Source organism: Rhineura floridana, chromosome 20 (assembly GCF_030035675.1).
Source record: "Rhineura floridana isolate rRhiFlo1 chromosome 20, rRhiFlo1.hap2, whole genome shotgun sequence".
NCBI classification, from domain to species: domain Eukaryota; kingdom Metazoa; phylum Chordata; class Lepidosauria; order Squamata; family Rhineuridae; genus Rhineura; species Rhineura floridana.
Genome location: NC_084499.1, coordinates 19,067,531 through 19,086,570, shown reverse-complemented (window position 1 = coordinate 19,086,570; position 19,040 = coordinate 19,067,531). Strand labels below are relative to the sequence as shown.

The window sequence follows — 19,040 nt, the reverse complement described above, 5'->3', positions numbered from 1 at the left end:
TGCTGGAGCTTTAGCTGCACCCCCAAAATGCACCTCCAAAACGTTTTGTAGTATTGTAACGCAGAATAAACCTGAACGTTTCCTTCCCCCCCTTTTTTTTCCTATTTATTGCACATCTTGGGGTACCTCTGTTACTATTTAACATCTATCTGACATCCCACAGTGTGTGCCAAAAGCCCTTCTGGCTAAAATAATCTTTGTGGGCTCTAGAGCTTTGGTCTTCACCTGGTGGGTCAGGACCGGCTATGGGGTCTTGGCCTGTTCTAAGGTGGATTGCAACAGCAGTACTGCCACTGTATTTTCCTTTATTTAAGAAAATTTATATCCCACTTGACTGTAGAAAAACTCTAAGTGGTTTACAAAAGCGTTTTTGTATTTATAAATGTATAGAGTAGTGGTTAGAGGGTCAGACTAGGACCTGCGAGACCAAGGTTCAAATCCCTAAGCCATAAAGCTCACTGGATGATGTTGGGCCACTCACAGTCCCACAGCCTTACCTACCTCACAGGGTGGTCGTTGGGGTTAAATGAGGAGGAGGAGAACCATGTACATCAATCACCTTGAGCTCCTTTGAGGAAAGGTGGGATATAAATGCAATAGTAATATCCCACCCTTCCTCCCAAAGGGAGTTCAAATATATGGTTTTTAAAAAGTACTGAAATTGTATGTTTGGGTTGAAAGTGGATCCCAGGTCTGTAAAATTTTAATGCTACTGCTGTAGAGAGTGTGTGAAACTACACATGGAGCTGCCTTGGGCTTTGGCCCACATACCTCTGTACTTGCTACTCTGACAGCAGGTCTCTAGCAAGACCCTTTAACTAGAGAAGCCAGAGATTTGAACTGAGGCCTTGTGCATGTGAGCATGCATTCTACCAATGCCCTATTGTGGAGGCCACAAGATTGTATATGCGTGGGCTTGAGAAAACTGGGGTTTGAACTCCTTCCGTCTTAGCTGTGGGTAAACCACTGTTTCTCAGTCTGCAGTCTCCCATTTGGGGCGAAGTGGTGGCTGTATTGTGGGGTTGAGTCCCTTGTTGCCACAGGTGGGCATTGCATTCTATCAACCTATGTTCCCGGTACACATAATAGTGATAACAGTGACCTTGTGAGAGTAGCCAAGATAAGTGAAAGGACATCAGGTGCTGTTAAACCCTATGGAAAGTAGGCCTCCCATGCCTCTGTGGCCAGCACAGAACCAGAGCGAGTGTTTGTTTTTTATTTATAAGGTTACTTAGCTGTCTTTCACCATAAAGTCCCAGGGTAGGTTGCAACAATGGTAAAAGCCAGATACCATGATGGCTATGTTCTCCTTCCGCAGTCAGAGGTGGTATGTTTCTGCAGGAAACTACAGGAGGGGGAGAGTTGCTGTCATACTTGGGCCCTGCTTGTGGGCTTCCCCATTGGGGCATCTGGCTGGCTCCTGACAGAACAGCATGCTGGACCAGGTTGGCTTGAGGCTCTTCTCAATGTTCTTAAATAAAATGATTGGATCTAGGCCACTATAAGTTGCCGAAGGTCACGGTAAAGAGGTGTGGCTTCAGCACATGATGGAGACTACACAATGAAGATGCCAGGCGCCAGGGCTGTGGAGTCGGAGTCGGAAGCAATTTTGGGTGGAGTCGGAGTTGGTAGAAATGTACCGACTTCGACTCCAAAATAAATTTTGATTGACAAATTTTTTAAAATATAAATTCAAACTGTCAAAGAAGCTTCCCGTGAAGTCAGCTGTAGTTGAGCATTTCACCATAACTGAAGATGGAAAACATTTTGTGTGTCAGTGTATGACACAAGACCCAGATGAAGACAAATGCTGTGATGCCAAGATCAGCGCATATTCAGGCAGCGATAAAAATGCTCCTAGGAGAGCTTCCAATTTAAAAAGACATTTACAGCCCTTTCTAGGGCTCTGGAGTTGGAAGCAATTTTGGGTGGAGTCGGAGAGTAGAAAAATAGAGGAGTCGGAGTCAAAGGTTTGGCGTACCGACTCCACAGCCCTGCCAGGCACACCTCTATGGAGAGGGAATTCCACAATTTAGGGGCTACCACAGAGAAAGCCCTTTCCCCCCAGGCAGCCATTCCCTGCAAGAGAGCCCCCCCCCCGTCGACCTTAAGATCCGAGATAGTCAGTAGGGATGGAGGCAGTCATTCGGATATTTGGGGCCTAAATTTTTTAGGGCTTTAAGTGCTAATGTAAGCATCTGGAATTGTGGACGGAAACTGGTGGCCTGTTTTTGTTTGGTTAAACATTTTAGCCATCCCCTCTCCCAAAGGGAAGGTGCACCCCAACTCCTTACCTGAACCTTTTCCCGCTTTCCAGTTGCCTTTTGTGAGATGGGGTAGCCACCAGCTGCATCACAGCTTTCTCTACAGGCACTGTGGAACAGGGAATCTGGCTGTTTCAGTCCCTTTACTAATCATCCCTGGTGTGGAATTTGCCTTTTCACTTTGCTGTTTTTCTTGGGCTGCCTTGTATTTCTTCTTGAAATGAGAGGGGGTATATAAATTCTTTGTAATAATAATAACAGCAATAGTATTTACCATAACCCCAGGTTATTTTTCCCTGGTCAGTCATTGCCAATTTAGACCACGTCTGGGGATATGTGAAGTTGTTGTTGTTGTTGATAGTAATAATTAATAATAATAAATAATGGGCTCAGTATGCATTACTTTATACTGACTTATATCTGTTATTTGGTGCCTGCAGCTAGTTCAAAGAGGACCCTTCAGTCTGGTAGGGTTTTCACCATCTTTCATAAAAATGTTAATTAAAAAATCTTCCAAAAACGATCTCACTTGGTCATCCTTGGCTTCAGATCATTTTTATTTTGAATTAAGTTTAAAGGCAATGGTCCTAGAAGAGATCCCTGGGAGACCCCATGACGGCTTCTCTTGTGACAGTTCCATTGTGACATTGTCCCCTATTGTGACAACTGCCCCTTATCCTATCCTTGTGCATTGTGAGACTCAGATAAGTGGGTTTGCTGACATACTGGTTGTGCTCCTAAATCTGCGCGATGCTGCTGCTGCTGATTTCGAATGTAGGTTGGCCGTTTGTTTGAACGCTTGTGGGCCTATTGGGGTTCCTCCTCTGAGGAATACGCTTCAGCCTAGACTGTTGGGGAAGGGTCTTGCCTTCATCTCTGCGCACACTCTGTCTTCTCTGCGCACACTCTGTCTTCTCTGCACTCAGCAACGCTTCGGACTCTGTTGCCCTCTCCTCTTGTTTCCTTCTCCTGCTGCAAGGGCATTGTATTACATAAGCTTGGATTTGAAGTGTTCTGCTGGACAGCTGGTGGATGGAAAGGGGAAGGGCCGGAGGTCTGCGTGGAGCCAAGTCTCCACAAACCCAAACACTTTGGATTGTATCCAGTGCTGTTCCTACTCGGAGTAGACACACTGAAATTAGTGAACATGATTAACTTAGGTCCATTCATTTCAATAGGTCTACTCTGAGTAAAGCTTAGTTGCATAAAAACCTTTCTTTTTCATTACTTTTAAAAAGCAAATTTTACAAAGGAGGAGCGTACTTCATATAAACACCAACTTTGTCTGGATACATATTTGGACATTTGGATGACATGCATCGATCCATATATGTAAATTAAAATGGATGTATAGATGTTTAAATGTTTTGTTAATATGAGCTGATGGTTTTTTTTCTTGCTTCCTTTTTTCTTTTTTGTTTATTTTCTGGTTCATAATGAAATTGCAAAAGTAATTAAAATAGTAATAAAAAGAGAAAAAGGAAAGGCATCCTCCCCCCCAATCCATCGGCACACATTAAAAAGATGGGAGCGAAGGCAATGGAAAACCGCCTCTGAATACCTCTTACCGTGAAAACCCTATGAATATATCCAAAAAGATTCATAGGGTCGCCCTAAGTCGTAATCGACTTGAAGGCATATAAGGACAATCACTATATCTGTCTTAGGTTAAACATATAATTTTATTGTTATTAAAGCGATATGTGCTGTCCAAATAGGTATCCACTCAAACTTGATGTTTATAAGGAATGCATTCAGTATATTTGCACTGATTGTGACTGGGACTTGCCTTCAAATTGATCCTGACTTATGGCAACCCTATGAGTCGTGTGTTCATGGTAAGCAGTATTCAGAGGGGGTTTACCATTCCCTCCCTTGGGCTAGTCCTCCCCAGCTGGCTAGGGCCTGCTCAGCTTGCCACAGCTGCACAAGTCAGCCCCTTCCTTGTCCGCAACTGCCAGCTGGGGGGCAAGTGGGCTCCTTGGGACTCTGCAGCTTGCCCACGGCTACACAGGTGGCAGCACGCGTAACCCGTGAGCCACTCCCTGTGGGGGAGATCTTTAGCTGGCCCTTGATGCCCAGGAGACACAAGCGGGTTTTTGAACTCACAGACTCTGGACTCCCAGCCAGGCTTCCCTCCCCACTGCTATATCGGCTGTATAGCAAAGGCAATAAAGTCTTCAGACTGTTGTGTAATAGATGGTGAGAGTTTATCATTCCAGGGTCAAAATAAAAGTCTCTGGGGAATTGTAAGTGTAGCCAAGATGATGCTCTCCAGATGCTGTTGAACTCTCAACTCGTATCAGTCCCAGCAAGCATGGCCAACGGTCATGGATGATGGAAGTTGTAGTCTGGCAATATCTGGAGGGCACCATCTTGGCTGCCTCCTGACCTGCATAGTGTTAGAGATGTGACCTGTTGAAGCGACTTAAGCCAAGTGTGGGAAACCTGTGGCCCTCCAGATGTTGCTGAACTGCAACTCCCATCATCCCAGCCATTGGCCATGCTTGCTGCAGGGGCTGATGGGAGTCATGGCTCACCAACATCTGGACAGCCAAAGGTTCCCCAAACCTGACTTGAGCACACCCCATATTGGCAGCAGAGGTGGGCCTTAGGCATGGTCTGTACATAAAGGTGGCAAAGCCCTAGAGTGGCAAGAATGAACTCTTATCACTGAAACAGGTTACATTTATTTAATGCTACACTGCAGAAAAATAATGATAAAAGTACTCCCTCAAAAAAACCTGACTCAGTATAAGGCAGCTTCCTAGTCCCTATGATTTTGAGATTTCCATATGAGCGAAGGTAATCCTCTTTTACTACAGGAATGGGCCCGCTGGGGCCCTTTGAACTCCCATCATCCGTGAACTCTGGCCACATTGGCTGAGGCCCTGGCGGCAGTCTGGAGCACCCCACAGGGTTTGCCTCTCTACTGTACTACACTTTTTAAAGATATTGACAAGTTGAATTTGGGGGAAAAGAGAGGGAGTGATGCAGCAGCAGGAGCAGATGTACAGTTTTCAGGGCCATTAGTCTGATAAGGCTGCTTGCTTTTTATCTCCCTGCAGGCTTTGTAGTCATAAGCAAGTCTCTTCTTTCTTGAAGCCCCACCCCAGTAAATCTTGCATGTTAATGCTGCACTGGTAAAAACATTGTGTTTGGCTTTGTTACTCTTTGGAGGGGGGGAACAGTTCTTAGGTTCCCCCCCCTGCATCTTTTGGTATTAGCAAATGGTCAGAGTTTGACAGCTGTTGGCCTGACCTTTACATGAAGGGGCTGCATGAAGTATTGTGGCTGTTCTGTGGGGCCGAGAGCAGCATGGAAGGCTTCAGAGATTTGTGTGTGGGGCAGGCATGGATTTTACTATTCCTAAAGCCACTGTGGTGGTGGTGTGTGGTTCCCTACAGGGACAAATAGCTAGGATAGATATATTAAATAGAAAAAGAATGTACCCATGGAAGATGGGGAAAAAATCCCAGCAGTTTAGCCACCCCGGGACCTAACAACACAGTAGTAATACTTGGCATTTTGTCTAACGCGTTTGGAATTTGGAGAGTGGTGTGGGCGCCAGTCACAAAATGGCTGCCTTTGGGGCGTGGCATAGTGGCTTCGACATTTGAAAGGCTGAGCTAGTGCCAACAGGAACGGAGCAGGAAGAGCAAACGGTCTCTCCCATGCATTGTGGATTTTTGAGGGAATATTGACCTAGACCTTTTGCGGGACACCATCGGAGGTAGTGGTGGGTGCACTGGTGCCCACAGAGGCCACATTGGCAACCCCTGGTTGGGGAGTCTCTGGCTGAGATAGAATCGAGCCCAGAGGCCAGCACGTCTCATTAGACTGCCTCATTGTTTCCCAACATCCTCTTCAGCCCATGGCAGCATTCCAATGCCTTGGGCAACCAAAATGACATTGGTCCTTTGCACTTTTGGCCCTTCAAACCAGTACTAAAACTGTGTGCACATGAGCTGCCACGGTTGCTGTAACAGTGGTGGGCCGCTTACCCTTCCAGAGCCAAGCCTGATAGCAGTGGAGGCTGATCCATTCAGGCGAACAGGGTGTTGCCCCGCCAACCCATTAGCCAGTCCCTGTCCGCCTGTCATCTTAACTTGCATCCAGTGCAGGGGATGACCCTGCCTGTTGCAGTTTCCTTCTCTGTAGTCTCCATGCTGTCCTTGTAGAACTAAGACGGGGGGAGGATGGGGACCAATCCAAAATGAGCCGGCTCTGCCTGTCATTGGCTCTGGCTCGTCCCACTGGTGGGGCTCCCTGTCCTTCGCCCTCCCAGTCCCAATGGGCATCAGCCACCACCGCTTGATTAAAATGTACCTGATGGGACTCAGGGTCATCCTCCTCCTGTGGTCCCTCCCGTCAACCTTTCCTGCTGTGTTGGATCCTCTGGGTGGAACTCTGCAAATCCCACAGCTCCTGTGGCTCATCCCCAGGTGGAGGAGGCCTTCAGTTGACCACGGCTCAGCTGTGAGCCAAACATCCCGGCGCAATGCTCAACTGTTAACGGGTGTGAGCAGTGGGAGGGTGTGTGTGTCTTGCAAAAACCCTGCAAGGGTCCAACCTCTTGCGATGTCCTTGTCAGGCAGAGCTAGGCTGCCCACTTCCAGGCATTTTTCCTCATAGGGATGAGTGACAACTGGGTCATTATATGGGAGAAAGCAAGCCAGATGAGATGGGTGCTAAATAAGTATTGTGCCCTAGCAGTCCCAGCGTTAAGAGATCGACTCTTCCTGTCTGCATAGCCCCGCCTCCTTCGTCTGCATAGCTCCGCCTCCTGGATTCCATCTCTTAGCCGTGCCGCGTGGTGTCTCTTGGTCACGCTATAGCGTGAAGAGACGTTGAGAACTTTAAAAAATCAGGTTGTGGCTGGGAGAAGCTATCCATTCACATGAGCCATAGTAGCTGTGCTAACGCTGTTCCAAAATTATTTATTTTTTTTCTACAGCAAATGGCTGCTAAAATTGGAGAGATTCCTCACTTGAATAATTCCACACCACTTGTGGACCCCTCAGTGTACGGTTACGGAGTAAAACGGCCCCTGGATGACGGAAGTAAGTTCCATGTATTTTGTGGTTTTTAAAAATTATTTTTCTTTTACTGCTTATTACTTTTTTGGGGGGGGGTGGCATGGGGCTTGCAGCCTCCCAGAGTGCGGGCTGTGAAGGGGTAGAATAGAACTGGAAGGTCAAAAAGTGGTGAGGAGACCAGCTTCTTCTACAGCAGCGGTGCTTGGGCATCCCTCTTCTTTCGTCTTTCCCTAGATCAAACAAAACTGTGGTTGCTGAACGGCACTGATAAAAAAACAGAGTGCTGGCCAAACAAGACATAGGTTTTGGCCACGCTGATAAAACTGGATTAATGATCCCTTGGTAGCCGACAGTGAGGTTCAATTGAAGCTGACCTGGATCTGGGGAAGGAGGGGGGTCATGCCAGCCGGCCTGGCCAAACCTCATGGCTGCAGTTCTGTGCAGAGTGGTGATGTATGCCCTAATGACCTGTTGGCTTCCGTGGACTTAGGTGCCCCTACCCTGGCCTGACTATATGTGCAGGGCCATAGATGAGCTGACTGATTAGCTCCGGTATGCTCATTGCTGGGAGCCAGCCAGGCTTGTCATCCTGGGTGGTGGCATTTTCCTTGCCGGCTCACGTTAAATCGAGGAGACTGAAGAGCATCTTTTTACAAACCTGGTTTTTTTTTAACCTGTGATTTCAAGATTGTCTTCAATTTAACACCCCTTATTATGCAAGCAGAGTGTCCCATTGGCTGGGGTGCAAAGAGCCATGTAGAGACCTTTCAACCGCCCCCCTTGGGGCATTCGTCAGTTCCCCAAAAGCCCCTCTTGGTGGGGGTGATGGTTAAGGAGACTGCCTGGAGTGACCTCCAGCGCAGCCATGTGAGGGGTTGCAACAGGAGGCAAGTTGGCAAAGCCCCTGTATGTGGTCAGAAGACGTTTTCTTTTTATAAGGACACCTGATGCTCTTTAGACTCCCTAACAAATGGGTGCTCCCCCTGAGGCCCAATATGGAAGGATTGGAGAGTTTGGGAGAAACTGGAGCGGGGGAGACATTGCTTTCAGAACAATAAAAGTGAAAGATCTCGCTGCTGCGGCCTTGTTGGTTTTCAACATGCTTGTTAGTTATTAGGTCAGTATTAATGTTGTTCGTGTAAAGCATGAATTGGGGGAACTCCCAGCCACCATCAGCCCCTGCAGCCAGGATGGCCAGCAATCATGGGAGTTGTAGTTCGGCAACTTCTAGAGGGCCAAAGGTTCCCCACCCTTGGTGTAAACGTATCCCTGGGAACCCAGACCAGGAGCAAGGCTTCTGCTTGCTAGGAGAAGCAGCAGGGGACTGGGGAGGCTGGTACAGAGATGTGAAAGGCTGGTTTCACATTTAGGGCAGGGATGGGAAACACCCATGGCCCTCCAGATGTGGTTGGACTCCAGCCCACATCATCCCCTGCAGCCAGCATGGCTGACGGTCGGGATGAATTTTGTTTTTATTTCTGTAGCATAACTTTGTTGTTGTTGTTACCACCATGTGTTTTCAATTTCCTGCTTGCTAGCTGGCGAAAAGACATTTTAAGTGTTTTAGCGGGCAGCAGCTCCGTATCAGGGTATCATTATTTTTGAAATGAAAACTCCATAAATATATCAGACAGGCAGCACTGCTTATGTGCTGACTAAATTATAATACATTTCAGCGCCCATCAGTTGTATGTACTTATTACTACTTAACGTTAGTTGTTACATGTAACAACTGGTGGGTCTGGATTTATTAATTTGTGACAGGGAGATACGTCAGTCTTTTTGGGTCCTGCGGGCACATTTGCATACCAGAGAAACTGTTGTGGGCACCACCCCCACACACGAGTGCATACTGAGTGCTGAGCACAGCCCAGGATGCTGTCATAGGCTGTTATGAAGCCACAGGACCCTTTCTGCCACCTGGAGCTGATGGGGCCATGGTCTTAACTCCAGCACAAACCATAGCAAAGGTTCTGGGGTTGCATGCGGCCCATGAAGACTCTCTGTCTGGCCCCTGGGTCTCTTTCCGAGTTCGGAGGCTAAACACAACCCTCCAAGGTGCCGCCTAGCTCTGGAGACTCTCTCCATGTGCCGACCATCACCGGCTCCACTTTGCACCCTCCTTGTATGTATGTTTGCCTGGCTGGGACGTGTCCTCGCACTCTGGCAATGCCTGTTGCTCACCTGCAGGGAGGATAGAGAGAGAGAGTGTGTGAGCGTGAGTGGGAACTAGCCTACTGTACAAAGGCTGAATTTTGCATTTGTTGCTCCGCCCCATTTTGCCTCTGGCCCCGCCCACCACTGGCATGTGGCCCCCAGAAGGGGATGTGGACCTTGGGCTGAGAAGAGTCCCCCCCAATCCTTGGCAAAGGGCTCCTTGAAGCCCCTCTCTTCTGGTAGGTAGAGCCGCGAGTGCTGAGGCAGAGGGAGACGAGGTGCGTGCTCCCATTGGGTTTGCCTCAGCTTGCGTGTGTGTGTGTGATCAGCTGAGGCACGTAAAAGGGAGAGCTCTCTCAGAGGCCTCTCTTGCGGCCCATTGTACAAGAGGGTAAGGAGCCCTTTTGCCTGCAGCTGTGCTTACGCTGTGCAACAGCGATTGTGAGTGTGGAGTCATAGGGGACAGACAGAAAGAGCTCCGTGATGTGCGTTTTCCGGGAAAACGTTGAATTGGGGGGATTTTCTGGGGAGTCTGCCTATGCAAGACTCTAGGACACTCTTTCATGCCCTTAGATTGTTCTGTCGTAGAGGCTTCCGTCTGCCAGCTTCTCCTTTTATGCTATTTTCAGCAAAGCTGGTATGCAGAGACGCAAGCCGCTCCTTGCTGCTGCCCTGCGATAGTGAGGTCGTCCAAACACGGTGATGATATCTGCAGACCAATCCACTGGTCTCGGCCAACCAGTGAACTTAAGTCCACCGGACCCCTGATTTGTTAGTTCACAGGATTTCAATGGTGTGTCCTGTGACTACGATGCTATGTAGATCTTAAGCAACACCTTCAGCCATCTTTTGAGTAATATCTTGTTTCACTTCCTCACGGGCTAGGGTCTTTAGGGCGACCCCTTCGCACTCACATCTGTGTTCCCCATTGAATGTCATACATTGCTGAGTTGCGTATATTTGTCAGATGTTCATCTCTGTGCAAGTCCAGTTAACAAAGGTTGTTTTGTTTGGAAAGAGGATTTGCTACACAGTCCACCCCTTTCAACCAGACCCGCATCTTCCGTGAAGGCTGTTGCTGATTTATAACGGCTGTAAGGAAGACTCCGCAACTGCCCCAGTGCAGACAGAGAGTAGAAATGGACATGCTCCTTGCTGTTTGATAATAAAGCAGTGATGTGGGTTTTTTTCTGTTTTGGAAAAACGTCCATTTCATAAGTTCATTAAGTAACAATGAACGGATGCCAATTACAAACACAGTATTGGGCAAATGTGTACCAGAGCTCCAGTGTTTTTAGCTTTATTTACTAAATAACAGTAAGGTAAACAAGTAAGATAGGTTGTTTTATTTGAAAGATGTTTTGATCATAAGATTTTTTTGAAAGGTGTTTTTAAGTGTTTTTATCATTTATTTGCAGCCTTGTGATCCCTTTGGGAGGAAGAGCAGGATCTAAACATAACAATAGTAAAAAAAAAAAAAAAAAACTAAATGAGATCACTTTCTAAATTTTGTGATGCAAATTAACCAGGAAACTTTGCATCTAGAATTTCTTTTTGGAAACTTTGAATTGGAATTTCCCAATTCAATTTCCCCCCCAGAGAACCTACATCGCTGTAATCGAGATTTGATTGGTGAAAGTTGGTAGGTGAGAAAGGAGACCTTTGCCTTGTTCACATTCTAAAGCTCTTACCATTTCTTTCCTCGCCTCTATTACTCGTGCATATTCTAACTCCTACTTTCTAACAGCCGGGAGCAGCAATGAGCTTCAGTTTTGGAGATGACTTTTAACGCCATACCTATCCATTTCTTTAAATAGACAGCTGATTGATAGAGGATTATGGATCTGAGGCGCTAGTGGCTGATTGTAACAAGTTCTCAGAGCTTTCCTAAACGAGGTGTTTTTGTGGGACCGGGGGGGGGGGGAACAGATTTCTCTTTTTGTCATATTGAAGAAGCTGTCGAACACCCACCTAATTCCCTTAAAGTAGCCTGAATCTATGCCTTGCAGCATCTGGAATTGGCTGAACTGACCTGGGCAATGGGCATGAAATGGAGCTTGAAATGCAGAACTGATTCTCTTTCTCTCCTCTTCCCCTGCCCCCTTTTCAATTATTTTGTGCAAAACGTGCCTGCCTTCCTTGAAACAAGCAGAAGCTAAGAATCTGCCGAGCTACCTCTGAGAAATGCCCATCAAGAACTGTTACTCTTAATTTTTACCCTTCAATTTTTATATTTTGCAAGAAAGTTGAGAAAAAACCTCAAGTCTTCCTCTTCTTTCTTCTTACCCCCTCTCTCACCCCTTTTAAAAAACAAACTAGCCTGTCTGCCCATACATTGCTAGCTGCTCTGGAGGCTGTTTTAGAGTTGAAAGAACAGTCTTTGAAATGTTTGTATAAAATCAGATACCTATTTTAACAAATGATGCACATCAGGAAGAAAACTACCAGCTGCTGTGTAATGCATCTGTGCCTAGTTATCTGTGAGTAATTTATACTTTCTATAGGCTACAGGCTCCAAAACTGTGGTCCCGGAGCTTCATTCAGGTTGTCTGCAGCATGTCCACGTTAAATATTCATAATTGATTTTTTAATTGTATTTCTACTGCTTCTCTTAGTTCTTATGGTTGTGTTTGAATTCTGATGGTCCTCCTATATCATGAAAGTGTAAGTGTCACACTGCAGCCTGCTTGGGACAGACAGGTGGGCTGCAAAGTACAGTGTGATGACTGGCAACATTCAGTGGTGACGGCCAGGCGTGGCGGGTGAGCGAGGTGTGTGGATGACAGCTGTGTGAGCGAGTGCCCCATCATCAGGCGGGATAGTCGATGGTAGTCATTGCATACCTGGAAGCACTGGGAGATTTGGCTAAGGGGGTGGGGTGCCTGGGGTTAGGTTGGTGGGTTTGAGGTGCAAAGCATGCAGGGATGGAAGCCCTAATAATAGAAAAAAATGCAGTATTAGAAATAAATGAGCAATGAGTAAGATGTCCTACCATACTTGAAGTGCAGTCAAGGTGAGCCTGGGCTTGGGACTTTGAACCCGGGATGTGCCGGCCTGAGGCTGCAACCTGCTGTCGCATCATAGCAAAGAGCTACGAATCTGGGAAGTCATTGGTTTGAATCTTGCTGCTGGACATGAATTCACTAAGTGGTCTTACACAAGTCACTCTCTCGCAGTTGCTGCCTCCCACCTCCCTGGGCACCTGCAGCATGAGAGATAATTATGCTATCTTCACTTTACAGGGTTGTTGTTAGATCACAGATGGAAAATGTATGCAAAACACTTTTTGAACACTTGAAATCTCCATACAGACGTCAAGTAGCAGGAACTGCTACCTGGACTATGTCCCCAGGGATTTGGACATACTTTCAGGGATGGAAGAGAATGTGAACGTTGTGCAGCGTCTGTGGTGTCTGTGGAAGTGTTCTTCATGAAGTGGATGTTATGTTAATTTTACGTGCTGTGTAAGAATCTGAAAAGTTGTCTCCGGTTGCCCAAAACTGTTGATGTAATTATGTCAGCTGTGCACAGAAATACATTCCCAGGGGTAGCCACCTGAAAAATAAAAGTTAATTAAAAATGTTGATTTTTAGATTTGAGTAATGTGCCCATTCTAGATGCCCAGTTTGATTTGTGTTACTAATTACTTTGATGAAATGATGCATTTCTAAAAGTGGAGATTTTTTTTCCTGCTGAAGAATATAATAGTGATTTCCCCCCCCCCCTGCAGGGAACAAATTTCCACCTCGCATCACTGACCAAAAAGCAAGGTCAGGTGGTGGCACAATTAATTCGGGAGTTCTGAACCCACCCTGTTAAAATATAGGGGTGTGTGCAGCATAAATCCGGTGAAACATCTGCCTTTTTCTTTTTTTGTATGTCTCTTTCTCCAGGGTACATCTCGGCTAAGGATAAATCCAACAGCGGGATGGGAGAGCGATTTTGAATGGCAAGGGCCGTTAAACGGGAAATGGGGCTGATTTTATGCAGCGTTTTCCCTTATTTTGCAGTAAAATGACTGCCGTTAAACTTAAATTGTGCTCGATAGATGTAAAAAGGGGGGAGAGAGTGCATGCGTGATGATGGCCCTTTGAGTTCAGCCGACCCTCCTTCCCTATTTCAGAGGCTGATGGGAAGTTTTCTGCCTGGACGGTAAACGGTAGTCTGCATTCTTTTGCCCTCCCCTTCCCCACAAAAGCCCAAAGATTTCCCTCTCCATTAGCCAGTTCTCTTTCCCAGAGCAAAATGGGCTTGTTTGACAGCAAATAGAGCTTTAGATTGTATGCATCAGCCTTGGGCTCTGTTGTGCTTTTTAATTTATTTCCCTGTAAGGTCTGCTGGGCAGGATAGCTGCCTTCTGTACTTAGGACTTGCATTTGTGTGCGCTGTGGGGTTTGGGTTTGCTGGAGAGGAAAGGGGTGATCTTTTGAACATGTTCTGCTTAAGGCTGCCCACTGAATCCCACTTTACACGAGGATGAGGTGGTGCAAGAGTCTTAACACTGAGAGCTTGTACCACTTTATGTTGCAGCGGGGGGGGGCGACACATGACATCTTGTTTTAATGTCTCCTGTCCTCCCAGGTTCAAAAACAAGAGCAAGAAATGGGCACATGCAAGGAGGAAACTGTTGCCTGGTTCGGACTGAGCCTGCTCCTCCTTGATGCACTAATTTTCTACTTGCAGGGATATTTTTAATTTTAAAAAACCACGTATGAGCATACAAAAAATTGACCTCATTTGCACGTGAAGTAGTGCAGTCTATTTTAATCCCACCTTTTCCACTAATGTATTTTTTGCTTGCAGTTCCTTTACTTTCAGGTATGTTCTGGAGAGCTGCAGTCTCAGGATTATTATTATTACTACTACTATTAATTACCTACCCTTCACCCCAAGATCCCAAGGCAGGCCCCAACAATTTAAAATGCAACATTAAAAGCAGTTTAAAACTGATTCCCGAACCTTTTCCCCTACAGATCACTTGAAAATTGCAGAGAGTTTGCAGAAAATTGCAGAGGCCAAATTCAAATTGTAATTCAGTAAAATGCAATATAAGAAATAAAAGAAGCAATAAAAAATCAAGGTGCATATTTAATGCAGTGGATGTGCCGTCTCCCATCTTCAGCCACAAATCCACGCATGTGCACCGCAGACCACTTGAAAGAAGCTCGCAGACCACCGCTTGGGAACCCCTGGTCTGAAACAAATCAGTGTCACGCAAGTAGGATGGGTCCTAAAAATATACATCTCATTACATCCAACGCTAGTTGTATTCAAAGTAGGCCCATTGAAATTAATGGATGTGGCTTGCGTAGGTCCAGTGATAAGACTTGGTTGGCCACAGTGCCCCCCCCCCCGCAGCTCTCTCTCCACTGTTCCTAAGAGGTTAGGCACCCTGCTTGAAAAAAAATCCTGAACTCGCATGCTAGAATCAGTGTGGGATGTGTGTGTGTTCTGTTGACTTGGTAAATCTGCTTTTTGGCTGCCTATGGAAGATTGCGTCCTAATGCAAGGTCTCAGTACTAATGTTTAAGTCCCTATAGAGCTCAGGACCAGGTTACCTGAGAGACCACTTTATTTCTCTCATCCCCAGCAGGCCACTGCAGTCTGCAGGAAGCTTCTCCTTTAAGCTCCAAAGATATCAGAAGCCCGCTCCACAATAACTCAGAGCAGGGCCTTCAGTGTGGCTGACCCCTGTTCTGTGGAAGAGCATCCCTGTCAAGATGTGGCAGGCGCTTGCTGTCTGCACTTCCTGGAATCAGTGCAAGGCATTTTTGTTCCGAAAAGGTTTCCCTGGTGGATGAATGGGTGTCTGGCATGGATGTCCATTTTGTTTTTTTAAAAAACCCTGTTTTTAACTGTTTTATTGCAGGAGTGGGGAACCTTTGGCCCTCCAGATGTTGCTGAACTACAACTCCCATCAGTCCTAGTAAGCATAGCCAATGATCAGGAATGATGAGAGTTGTAGTTCAGCAACATCTGGAGGACCAAAGGTTCCCCCACCTGTTATGCGTGGCTAAGAACTGGGCATGTTTAGCCTTGAAAAGAAAAACTGAGGGGAGATATGGTAGCACTCTTCAAGTACTTGAAAGGTTGCCACCCAGAGGAGGGCTGGGATCTCTTCTCAATCGTCCCAGAGTTGAGGGCACGGAATAATGGGCTCAAGTTGCAGGAAGCCAGATTTTGGCTGAACATCAGGAAAAATGTCCTAACTGTTAGAGCAGTATGACAACGGAACCAACGACCTAGGGAGGCAGTGGGCTCTGCAACCCTGGAGGCCTTCAGGAGGCAGCTGGACAGCCACCTGTCAGGAATGCTTTCGGTTGGGTTCCTGCATTGAGCAGGGGGTTGGACTGGATGGCCTCAGAGACCCATTTCCAACTCTACTATTCTATGATTCTATGAAGAGTTGCCACACAGAGGAGGGCAGGATCTCTTCTCGATCATCCCAAAGTGCAGGACATGGAATAATGGGCTCAAGTTGCAGGAAGCGAGATTTCGACTGAACATCAGGAAAAACGTCCTAACTGTTAGAGCCATACGACAATGGAACCAATGACCTAGGGAGGTAGTGGGCTCTCCGACACTGGAGGCATTCAAGAGGCAGCTGGACAGCCACCCGTCAGGGATGCTTTAAGCTGGATTCCTGCATTGAGCAGGGGGTTGGACTAGATGGCCTTATAGGCCCCTTCCAACTCTACGGTTCTTAGGATTCTATATTATATTTTGCACATCGCCTTTATATATATATACATGGCAAATAAATCATCATCCCTGGATTCCTCTGCTGTCCTTGGTAAAGAGATGTCGAGGATTTGGTTGACAGCTAGCAAGTTTCCTTTTGTGTTGTGTCCCGCCATCCTCATTCCCCCGCAAATTGAGTGTGCCTATATTAAGTTTACTTTCTTCTTAGTTCGCTGCTTTGGGAACTGACTTTCCCTAGACTGATCAGCAGCCAATAAGAACTCCTTCGGCTCCCAGTTGGGAACGTTCGAAAGGCCTATCGGGGCATCAATAACACCGCAGCAGGTCCCCCGTTCGTGAGGCGGAGAGCAATAAATAGAGCCATTTGGTCGATAACGTTGGGGCCCATATCGTTAGGAAGCTATCGATATAGAATGGAGATGGATTGGCCCTCTTTTGTCTGTGTTTATTTGTCCACGGTGTGTATTTAATCAAAGACCCTTACCCGGTCCCCCACCCACCCCCTTTGCTCTGCTGTATTGTCCTGATTTTGTTGTCGTTTCCTCTCCCATCCCAACTTTGACTTCTAGGGTGGCTGCATCATTTTGGGTGTTTGGGGGGATGCGTCCCGTTGCAGGTGGGTCGGTTTCCTTGGTGCTCCCCATCGCTGCTCCTTGGCAATGCCATGCCGTTGAAATGGGCTTCGGCCGGTTGTTAGGCCTCAGTGGCTCATTTCTGTGTGCAATCGTCAGCTACAGCTGCACTTGCACAAGCCAAATAGCTGTGTAAGGTGCTCTTTAGAGAGGGCGGTGCCACTCTTCCTCCCCCACTCCTCCCCAAGTGCCTTCCGCCCGGTTCACAAAGCCTGGAAGAAATCTTCCTCGTTGGGCAAACTGTCCTGGGAAGCTGCCTTATTCTGAGTTAGTCCCACTGGTCCATGACTGGTAGCGTTTCTCTGCGGTTTCAGATAGGGGGTGGTCCCAGCCATACCTGGAGGAGCCATTGGGACCTTCTGTGTGCAAAGCAGGTGCTCTTCCACTGAGCTGCAGCCTTGCACCTAAAAATGAACTAATACAGGAATAGCCTGCTGTACGGACCTTCACTTTACGGACACTTATGAGTATGGACATATTTACAGTAACACCATTCCCCTGTTTACGTACGCTCGCTTCGCAAGGACGGACACTTAACGGCATGACGCCACTGCCCGATCAGTTTCCAGCTACAAACTTGGAAGGCCTACTGTGTTTATTTTAGTTATAAATGCGTTATTTACATCAGTTATGCCCGTATATGACGATTGCAGTGCAGTACATGCATCGATAAGTGAAAAAGGTAGTGCTTCACTTTAAGTACATTTTCGGTTTACGTACTCGCTCTGGACCCATTGCGTACGTTAATGCGGGGTATTCCTGTACTCCATTCCTCAAGGTTCTGAATGAAAGGCTGGCTTCAATAGGGACATATTATGCAAGTCAGATTATTAGTCTGTCTAGCTCAGTATTGTGTACCCTGACTGGCAGCAGCTGTCTGGGATTTCAGACGAGGGGTGTCTCCCAGCCGTACCTAGAGATGCCGGGAATTGAACCAAGGACCAGGTGCATGCAAAGTAGGTGCCCTATCACCAAGCTATGGCCCTTCACTATTTCATTGAACACTGTGTGTGTGTGTGTGTGTGTGTAAATACCTTTTCTAAGTGGCAGTTCGTCCTTTGGAGTTAAGATTCATATGCCACACCAGGGGGGACGACGACACCACCCACCCACCCTCAGATTGCAGATCTTTAGCGGTCTTTGCATGTGAAAGCTGTAGGATGATTTCCCATTCACCCCCAACCGGCTATTGGATCTTTTTAAGTCAATGGATATTAAAGTTTTGTACACAGCATACATTTAAAGCATATGACTTCCCCCAAGGAATTCTGGGAATTGTAGTTAAGGGTTCTGGGTATTGTAGCTCTGAGTGGCAAACTGCAGTTCACAGGATTCTTTGGGGGTTGAATTGTGCATGTCAACCTCTTACCCAGGCCTGATGCTTACACGGATTGTGAAGCTCCACCCTCACAGCCAATAGATTTAGGCAGGGGCCCTTCCGAGCTGCAAGGGCCTGTGCCTGATCTGGCCACCCACTGGTGCCGGGCCTGCCTGGCAGGGGAGCCATGATTATTTAAGGTAGTATAAGAGTGCTTCAAATGTATGGTGTGCGATAGTATATCCCCTTGGTTGGTTGCAACGCAATGTGTCTGTGTACGTCTGTGAGAAGCCCCCCCCCGACAACCTTGCATAGCTCAACTCTATTGAGTAGAACTGTGATAACGCAAAACAACGTGGTGATGCAAGGTTCTTTAACAGCCCTATTCCTTTAACAGGTCTTCGTGTAAGTTGGCTCCATGGAGCACAGATAAGAGAGACTCAGAGAAGTATGTTGCAAGCTCCCCTCCCTCTCTCTCCTCTCTCTCTCTCTCTCAGTGCTTTTGATTAGACTAAATCTCCCCCAAATCTCTTGTGTATTTTGGCTTCTTCCCTCCCCCCCCCTTATACCAGTCAGCGTATACCAATCCTCTTGATCTCTCTCTCTTTTTTTAAAAAAAAATCGGGTTTAATTCAGGGAGACTGCTGGTGGGGCAGGTGATACTTTTCTAGGGATTTGGGGGCTGAGGCAGTATTCCCCCCCCCAATGCTTCTCACAGCACGGGGGTGAGGTGGATCAATTTCCTATCCTGCGTTCAGCTGGACACTTTGCTTCGAGGCTGTTGTTGATCAAGAAATCCCCTCCTGTTTTTATCCCACGTATCGCATTCATTTCAGCCGCTGAACCCAAATTGCTGGGGGATTTTTTTTTTTTTGGTGCTCCGCTTCTGTCTCTCTTTTTTTCCTCTCTCTTCCCCCTTGATGAAAAT

The 19,040-nt window shown here is 46.9% G+C and overlaps 1 protein-coding gene across 5 annotated transcripts in view; it reads left to right on the top strand.

Moving 5' to 3' along the window:
* The window catches only part of FUBP3 (far upstream element binding protein 3), a 61,162-nt gene that overhangs the window by 5,221 nt on the left and 36,901 nt on the right, over positions 1-19,040 (top strand). For 4 of the 5 annotated variants that reach the window (XM_061603880.1, XM_061603878.1, XM_061603875.1 and 1 more), the window contains 2 exons: positions 7,222-7,327; positions 18,510-18,560. In XM_061603880.1, coding sequence (XP_061459864.1) covers positions 7,225-7,327; positions 18,510-18,560 — 154 coding nt within the window. In that variant the 5' untranslated portion in view covers positions 7,222-7,224. The remainder of the gene's footprint in view (positions 1-7,221; positions 7,328-18,509; positions 18,561-19,040) is intronic. The other variant, XM_061603877.1, reaches the window with a different exon arrangement.